This window comes from Carassius auratus, chromosome 37, assembly GCF_003368295.1.
Source record: "Carassius auratus strain Wakin chromosome 37, ASM336829v1, whole genome shotgun sequence".
NCBI classification, from domain to species: Eukaryota; Metazoa; Chordata; class Actinopteri; order Cypriniformes; family Cyprinidae; genus Carassius; species Carassius auratus.
Genome location: NC_039279.1, coordinates 12,329,124 through 12,338,699, shown reverse-complemented (window position 1 = coordinate 12,338,699; position 9,576 = coordinate 12,329,124). Strand labels below are relative to the sequence as shown.

The 9,576-nt window shown below is 37.6% G+C and overlaps 1 protein-coding gene across 2 annotated transcripts; it reads right to left on the bottom strand.

The window, feature by feature from the left end:
- Positions 1-42: 42 nt before the first annotated feature.
- On the bottom strand, positions 43-4,829 carry LOC113056228 (ATPase family AAA domain-containing protein 1-B-like). Of its 2 annotated transcripts, none has more exons than XM_026222832.1 (10): positions 4,677-4,829; positions 3,895-4,082; positions 3,538-3,636; positions 3,305-3,425; positions 3,014-3,214; positions 2,041-2,147; positions 1,840-1,929; positions 1,672-1,722; positions 1,470-1,594; positions 43-782 (listed from the first exon to the last, which is right to left on the bottom strand). In XM_026222832.1, the coding sequence occupies exons 2-10, from the start codon at positions 4,066-4,068 to the stop codon at positions 662-664; spliced, it is 1,089 nt and encodes a 362-aa protein (XP_026078617.1). In that variant the 5' UTR covers positions 4,069-4,082; positions 4,677-4,829; the 3' UTR covers positions 43-661. The 2 variants fall into 2 exon arrangements, with proteins under 2 accessions (XP_026078617.1, XP_026078618.1); XM_026222833.1 differs by lacking the exon at positions 4,677-4,829 and adding an exon at positions 4,222-4,243.
- Positions 4,830-9,576: the final 4,747 nt, after the last annotated feature.

The window sequence follows — 9,576 nt, the reverse complement described above, 5'->3', positions numbered from 1 at the left end:
AAATATCTATACAACAGGTCACCACATAACCTCTACTCTGGGTTAAATTAAACGCTTAAACATTTTATTAAATATAAATGGCTTATAAATCCATAAATGCACCTCAATCAAATCCTTCACTCGCTGGGGAAACAAGCTGTTCTGAGTTAGAAATCGTCTTGATGTTTTTGTGCTCACAAATCAGCTGAATTGTTACATATTGTAAAAAAGTATTATTGCAGGGGAAAGTACGTACCTGGAAATAGTAACTACACTGTTTCCCCATCTTCACAAACCTCTCACAGGGTTTTACAGAACAAGCAAAACCACACAAACCAAAGCTATGAAGACAAACACAATAGGCCTTATTCTTGAAACACAAGCAAAATTAATTTTATGTAAACTGTTCCATTCTTTTGTAAACTGTCCCACTGAAGTGACAATTTACTTAAGAATGGTTGCACACATGTAATTAGAATGATTATTTTTTTAATAAGGCTCATTGATTGAGTTGCAAATACAGTATGGAAATTACAGCGCAAAACATAAATAAAATAAAAACCCATTCCACCATTTATAAATCCTGAGTTTTTCCCTCTTGCAAAACATGACGATATGCCACAAATAAGAAAAAATAGAACAAATCTAGTTTCTTGTTCTTTTAAAACAGCAGCATCACATTTCAGTCCAGTGGTACATGCATAAACGCATCTTGCACTCCCGCAGATTTGGACTTCCTCATCTTCCCAATTGCCCTCTGCAAGTCTTCCTGCCTGATGGGACGGATGAAGTCTTCATCTGGACTGTAATGGGTTGGAGGAGAATTAGCAAGAAAGCACCTCAGATCAGCTACAAAATGATTCAAATTTAAACTGTTTATGCTAGATGTTATGTAAATTGAAGAACAGAGGTGTAAACTTAAAGCTGCAGTAGGTAACTTTTGTAAAAATATATATTTTTACATATTTGTTAAACCTGTCATTATGTCCTGACAGTAGAATATGAGACAGATAATCTGGGAAAAAAAATCAAGCTCCTCTGGCTCCTCCCAGTGGTCCTATTGCCATTTGCAGAAAATACATCGCTCCCGTTAAGAAACAACCAATCAGAGTTGCGGCCCGTAACTTTGTTTGTGCTCAAAATGTAGAAAAATGTATATAATAAGCGAGTACACCATGAATCCATTTTCCAAACCGTGTTTTTGGCTTGTCCTGAATCACTAGGGTGCACCTATAATAAGTGTTTATATTCGGACTGTTTTAGATTGCTTCAGGGGTACCGCGGCGGAGTAACCCAGTACCTTTGTGATTCTTCATAGACATAAACAGAGAGAAGTAGTTCGGGCTACAATGTTCTTCCGCAAGATGCAAGCAGTTCTGTTTATTAACCGCTAGAGCGTCAAAAGTTACAGACTGCAGCTTTAAGATAAAGATTTAAAAAGAGCCTGATACGTTCTGTGCTGACTCTGAAGCCCTTTGTTAAGATTTTACCTTTCCTGGTGCACAAAGTCACGCACACAAAGCAGAGCAGCATCTCGGCACATCTCTCTGAGGTCACTTCCTGAGAACCCATCGGTCTGTTTTGCAATTTCACCAAAGTCCACAGCAGACTCAACCTTCAGACAAGACAAACCGATCCTTTCAGCACTCGCAACTTTCCAAAACCATACAGTTCGATTAATAAAATACTTACATTCTCATTCTTGAGGATCAGTTTCAATATGTCTCTCCTCTGCTTGACATTCTAAATAAACGACAAATTAATCAGTTATCAAAAGCACTACAGAGTTTAATGATTCAATAGTAAACTGAAAAAAATTCATTTAAACATAATATTTTGAACTAACTTTAAGGGACTTACAGGCTGATTGATGTGGAATCTTGTGGGCATCCTTCGGAGTATTGCAGAATCAAGATCTTGTGGCCGATTGGTGGCTCCCATTATTATGACCTTTGTGCAGAAATCAAATCACAACAAATCAGAAAAGGAGACTAATTTGCACATTAAATAACTGATCAAACCTTTAATCACTAAAACAAGTAAAAAGATGCTGAATTGTACCTGGCAGTTGTAGTCAGTATCCAGTCCGTCCCATAAGCTCATGAACTGAGCCTTCATCATAGCGGTGGCCTCATGATCTGAACTTGAGCGACTCCTCAAAAAGGAATCTTAAGACATGAAGTTGATTAGAAATTACTTTGAAAGAAGGCTTTTCACACTGCACTTAACCCTGGAGTATCACTGTTCTAAACCCTGCTTTTAAGTAATGGTACGTGTCACACTAGTAATTTATGAGTGGGATAAGCACAGCTTTTTACTTGAGGTAATGAAACCCTGCTCCTAAATGACAGTGCCAAATTTGTACAGTAAGAATTAAAATGTGGTGTTAGAATGCCACAGCTAGACCCTAAGCAACCGACAGCCAATCGCATACTTCATTTGCACATGCTTTGGACAGTCTCAGAAACACAAACACAGACACACAGAAACACATTAGATTAAAGAAGAGACCTTTCTTTCATTCTATTATAGTCCGAAAAGCTATTCTGGAAAACTTGATAGTACTGTCGGGCAATATATAATATAAGGATGCACAAAGCTAGAGCCATTATGTAAACACCTAGTGTGCTGTATTCATCTAATCAATAACACTGACACCAGAATATGCAAATAAGAACGTTATCCCGGGGTATAGGAATGTACAGTTTGAAATGTCATCTTATGACTGCCCAAGGTTAATAGTGAACGCCGGGGTAAATTATGAGCTGTGTGAAACTAGAATGACCCAGGGTTAACCATTTCAGGTGTGAAAAGCCCTAATGACAAATATCCAGCATTTTATTTCCATATTATGTGACTGTAAAGGAGCAAAATGAACCAATTCAGATTCAAAATTTTGATTTCCAGTGATCCATAACTTGCAATGAACCTGAACGGATCTACCTTTGAAAACAAAGGGTGAAATGAATAACTACTGGTATGTATATATTAAGAGGTGTATGAGGGACACATAAAAACGTAAATATGCATTTACCGATCTCATCGATGAAGATAATAGAGGGCTGTAGCTTGATGGCCAGCGAAAAGACAGCAGCAGCTAGTTTCTGGGATTCTCCGTACCATTTATCAGTGAGAGTGGAAGGCTGCAGGTTAATGAAGCGGAATCCAGCCTCTTTGGCCGTAGCTTTGGCTATAAGCGTTTTCCCACAGCCTGGAGGCCCATACAGCAACACACCTGAGAAGAGGACACGCAGACCACCTCAGAATAATGTGCGGGGTTCAGTTTAGAAGCACTTTATGGAAACATTTTGCTCCTAGTGCTTACCTTTGGGTGGCTGAAGAAGCCTAGATCCTACAAACAGATGTCTCTTCTGGATCGGAAGTATAACGGTGTCTTTCAGTTCAGTTATGACTTCATCCAGGCCTGCAATGTCATACCATGTAATCTGTGGACACACATAAATGATTGGTGTAACTTGCATAATCAATTAAAATATACAAGTAGACTAGACAATTAAAGACTGGTAAATAAAGTCAGATGGTGCTAGAATTCCTCGCCTGCATAGTTAGAGGATCCACAAGATGAGCTGCGATGCTCATCTCATATTCAGAAAGCTTCACATTCTGCACTCCAATCTGCCGCATGAGTTTCTCGGCCTGTGAGGTGGCAAAAAAAACAAAAAAAAATTATATATATATATATATATAGATATAGATATATAATGACCTTAGAATGTTTAGTGTACATGAAAAAAGGATAAGACTATATAGGATAAAGTAGTAAACAAATACAATTTTACAGAACAGAATATTTTAGAGCTAAGGAGGACAAGAAATATCTGTATATTACACTTAGAAGAAATTGTGTACTGATAACTGACAGAACTTGCCCAACTCATCCTGTAAACTGCATACCTGTTTTTGTGCCTCAAGTTTCTGTTTTCTTGTTGGATCAATGGCATCCACCATCCACTTTATTGTAAAATATGTGACGGCACCAAATATTGTGAGGCGAAAGAGTAGACCTATGACCTCGTTCCGGCCCAAAGGGCGGGTGATGTTGTCTGTTGGAATCTCTTTCAGTACCATCTTCTTACATTCACCTGCAAAACAAAAACAATAAAATCGGTATTATTACAAATCTAGGGGGTTCTAATGAGCCATTTACTTGACTTTTAACTTGAGTATTGAATATGGGTTTGAATGTGTAAACAAAGCTCTGTATAAACGTTGCATATATACAATTATGATACAGTGTGTCCAAGTTCTACACGCCCTTCATGCCAACTCGAACATTTGGTCCAAATACAGGAACTACGTCATGTAATTAGACAAGTGGTCAAGTGCAAAGTATGGTATTGAAACATGCCCTATGTTTGTGCCTCCGTTCTTGAAATCATTCAATAATCACTGCGTGTTAGCTCCATAGCATTATTTCTCCACTGTATAAACATGAGTGTGTATTGAAATACTAACGTTACGAACTTCTGTACAGAATATTAGATTAAGTAATAATAATGATTACACAGTACAGCCGATTTCGACACGCGGAATCCGCAGATATTTTAAATGGCTCGTATTATGGTGATGAGCTAGCGCAATTTCCTTTCATTTTCATTTTCATTTTCATTATTTTATCACTAAAAATTTAATGGAGATTTTCTGTGACCTTCCTGTGGGAAAAACAGATTACATACCTGAACCGTCTTTATTACTGGGTATTGTAAATATTGTAAAAGAAAAAAAAAAGTTTCCTTTTAATCCAACGTTTAATTTACTTCCAGCGAGCAGATTTTTAAAAACATTTTATTCCTCCACAGTCCTCTACTTCTTCTATGGTTTATTAACGGTTGGCAAAAGAGTTTAGGTGCATTACCGCCACCAACTGGATAGGAGCTCGTTTAAGAAAGCTACAAGCCTGTAAATCGTAGATAATCTACTGCTAGCACTTGTTTACTACAAATAAAATCTGAAAACCATGGCTGCTATAGTTAAACTATGATAACCATAAATGAACCATGGATTTGCTATACTATCAATAGTTCACTTTTTTTTGTAGTAAAACTGTGATTATACAAATGGTAATCAATACACTGTAAAACCATGGTTACTTTTACTATAGTAAAACATGTATAATTTTCATAAGGGTATTTCAATTTAGAAGTTTTTTGCATTCTGTTTTTAGAATGTTCTCTTTATGGTATAGGGACCAAGGATACACAAAAAGTTTTGAGTTACTTATTTATTGGGCGACAACAAGCTCTGCATAAAAAGAGTTGTAATCAGATCAATAGACTCCTTTGTATGACGATAGAATTTGGGGTGTATTCATAAATTACTGTCATATTGTACATGTCTGTAATCAGTTTATTTATGTACTAAATATACGGTGGGTGGATTCAGATCCCTGCCAGGTTCAACCATGCCAGATTGGTCTCTGGCATTGCAAAGCATTGCAGCTTACCAATATGCAGTGCTATGCAACAGCAAATTAATTTAAGGAAGAGGACTAAATTAAATGGTATGAAGTACAACACACAGTCTCTAAAATACCTCATCTTGTTTATGGGAAACAGGAATACTAAGGCTGGAGCTGACAAAACTTACATTAGCAGACTTGTTGACTTCAGCTTGGACAACAACCTAGTGGTCAGATGCACCATCAACAAAAGGACATCCCCACAATGACATGGAAATTAGCTGATGGTCACGATTGACCACATCCTGATCAATGGAAAGTGCCTTCCAAAAGGAAAGAGTGTGTTGAGATGCAGATGCCAGCAGCAGTGACCAATACTGTTGGTGTGAAAAGTAGCCTACTATCAAACTCAAACTTCACAAAGTGAAAGAAGAAATTCAGTGACATACACCTTGATGTTGCCAAGATCAAATGTCCTTAAACCAACAGGGAACTTTGTACCGGAATTGAGGAACCAATTCCAGGATATTGGTTTGTTTTAACTCAGAGGGAATGTCAGCCACATTAAATAAGTTAACATCTTAAGTAATTTGTGGATTAATGCGTATTGGAGACGCGAACCGTTTCAAATCATTCAGTTAGATTTGGTGAACTGGTTCAAGAACATCCGGTTACATTGAGTGATTCATTCGCGAACGGACATCACTAACGTTGCACTGCAGTGAATGCGCTCACAACAGACCCGGAAGGGAAGACAATGCTAAATAAATTCGTAGTTTTTGCTATTTTTGGACCAAAATGTATTTTCAGTGCTTCAAAAAAATTCTAATGGACCCTCTGGTGACCCCTCTTTGATGATGTTTTTATTACTTTTCTGGACATGGACAGTATACCGTGCATACATTTTCAATGGAGAGACTCAGGGACTAAAGCTCAGGGACTAAATCTAAAATATCTTAAACTGTGTTCCGAAGATGAACGGAGGTCTTACGGGTTTGGAACGACATGAGGGTGAGTTATTAATGACATAATTTAAATTTAAATATGGACTCCCATTCACTGCTATAGATGTTGATAACTATGATAACTTCCAGTCCTGAAAAATCACACAAATTCAGTGGAAATTCAATTTTGACATTTTCCATTTCTGAACCATCTAAATTGCAAAACTGCAGAAATTAAACTGCATACCAGTTTTTGTGCTTCAGCTTTCTGTTTTGTTGGATCAATAGCATCAGCCATCCACTTTATTGTAAAATAGGTGACTGTACCAAACACTGTAAGGCAGAAGCTCAGACCTAGAAACTCATTGCGGTTTAACGGGTGGATAATACCATCAACAGGAATCTCTTTCAGCTGCATCTTCTTTAGTCATCTGCAAAATAAATAAATAAATAAAATAAATAAATGACCCATATTAGACACTTCTTGCAAACTCAAAAATGTACTGCTTAGCTGGTTGCTTAGCTATTTGTGCGGCAGCTGTTTATTAGAATTTTCAGTATGCTCTCAGTGCTTATTGATGTTAATCCTGAAAGTCATGAATTTAATTTCAAGTTAAATTAGCGGACTATACAGGTGTATCTCAAAAAAATAGAATATCATGGAAAAGTTCTTTATTTTTTGTTATTTTATAAAAAGCAAACATTATTTTATCCTATAATCATTGCTCACAAACTGAAATATTTTAAGAGTTTTTTTGTTTTAATTCTGATGATTATGATTAACAAAAAAGAAATGTTCATCTCCAGAGAAGGTTTCATTATTCACTCAATACTCTTTTTATATGGATTACTGCTTTAATGCGGCGTGGCATGGAGGCGATCCGTCTGTGGCACTGCTGAGGAGTTATTGAAGCCAAGGTTGCTTTGATAGCGGCCTTCAGCTCCTCTGTATTGTTTGTCAGACGTTACTTATCTTCCTCTTCACAATACCCCATAGATTCTCTGTGAGGTTCAGGTCAGGTGAGTTGGCTGGCCAATCAAGCACAGTAATATCATGCTTATCAAACCCCTTGGAAGTAGTTTTGGCACTGTGGGCAGGGGCTAAAGTCCTGCTGCAAAATGAAATCAGCATCTCCATAAAGATTGTCAGCAGATGGAAGCATAAAGTGCTCCAAAATCTCCTGATAGATGGCTGCATTGACTTTGGACTGGAGCAACACCAGCTGACGTCCCGGATCAGCTAACCACAGCAGTGGAGATGGAAACCATGGTCGAGAAGACACATTGAAGCTCAGAGACGGCAATCTGGCCATGACAGAATGGGCACGGATGGCCACCTTGGGTGGCTTCGTGCTGTGAATGTGTACTTTGGGATGGCCTTCCTGGCCTTGGTGCATGTGTATGTGCATACTGTGAAATGGAGTATATTTGAAAGGCTGCACAATTGGCAGTGCACATGGGCTAAGCATTGGTGTCAAAACTGTAGTATACTTGGGCTAAACTCTGCAGGAAGACAGCTCTCCACCAGCAGGATTTGACACCAATGCTATAAATAGACTATGCACACCTTGAGGCTGCATTTATTTTTCATGGGTATTTTAATGTCATAACATTAATAAAGTTGCTCCTATTAGCAACAATAATAATAATATAAAAACACGTCGCATACACATGAATAACTAGTTGTCAAACCAGTCCAAAAAATGAGCAAGGATTACATTTCCAGACTCCTACTTTGAATATACAAACTGTGAAATGTTCCATGATGCAGGAGGAAATGACATTAATGAATATATAGACTCTGTGACTCTGTGCACAGTGTGTTCAATCACTTTTGAAAGAGCAGGGTATCCGGTTGTATACAAAAACATTTTATTCTAGCTTCATGCATTCTTTTTTTGTAAACACTTGAATGTGGGTAACTTTCATTAATTAAAAAAATGCAGCTTTTTGCTCAAAGACTATGTATTAAAATCTTGAATCTAAATATATTTGAGCTATACTTGTGCCCCGGGAATCCATGTTTTCATTGTTATCCGGTAGGGGGCACTATCACACACCTTCTGTACAGAAGTTCCAAAACACAAGGGAAGAAGAAACCAAAACAACTTATGCTTCTACATGTAATCTAACTAGTGATAGGAAATTCAGATTATTTTACCGACTCTGACTTTTGAGTCACGTTCAGCAAAATGCACAAATATTTTTTTGAGTCATTTCGTTCATTTTAGCAAAATGTAATTAAAATGTTACGTGTTACTTCCCCAATACATCTAGTACTTACGCAAACGTTGATCACACCACAAACAATACACAACTAAAATGCTATAAGACACAGAAAAGATTCATTCATTCTTTACCTTGGTCTTCAGTCTGTGATTAGCTCACCTCACCTCTTGTCTGACAAGTCTTCGGGTTCAAGTCATTCCTTAATCACGTGACAAACCCATACACTATTTCTGAAATTTCTGTCACTGTGTTTTTGTTACTGTTTCTTCAGGATCTGTGGTGTGTTATTATTTTATAAATAAATAAAACCCTGTTATAAATAAAATATTGGTTAATTTGTCTTTCTGACTGTCTATCAGTAAAAAAACACTAGGCTATATAATAATATAATAATCCAAGCCTATAATACAAAGTATTTATAGCCTAGTATGTTCATTTTTAATCCAATTTTGAGTTTGCTGGCATAATAATTGCTTTTCCTAGGCAAACTTGACATTTTGTTCTAATATATGTACAAGAAGATTGCTCAAAAAGGACATAATGACATAAATTAAAAGCAAATCTATGGGGTTCAGTTCAGGAGAGTTGGCAGGCCAATTGAGCACAGTAAAACCATGGTCAGTAAACCATTTACCAGTGGTTTTGGCACTGTGAGCAGGTGCCAGGTCGTGCTGAAAAACGAAATCTTCATCTCCATAAAGCTTTTCAGCAGATGGAAGCATGAAGTTCTCCAAAATCTCCTGATAGCTAGCTGCATTGACCCTGCCCTTGATAAAACACGGTGGACCAACACCAGCAGCTGACATGGCACACCAGACCATCACTCACTGTGGGTACTTGACACTGGACTTCAGGCATTTTGGCATTTCCTTCTCCCCAGTCTTCCTCCAGACTCTGGCACCTTGATTTCCGAATTACATGCAAAATTTGCTTTCATCCGAAAAAAGTACTTTGGACCACTGAGCAACAGTCCAGTGCTACTTCTCTGTAGCCCATTTCCTGCAC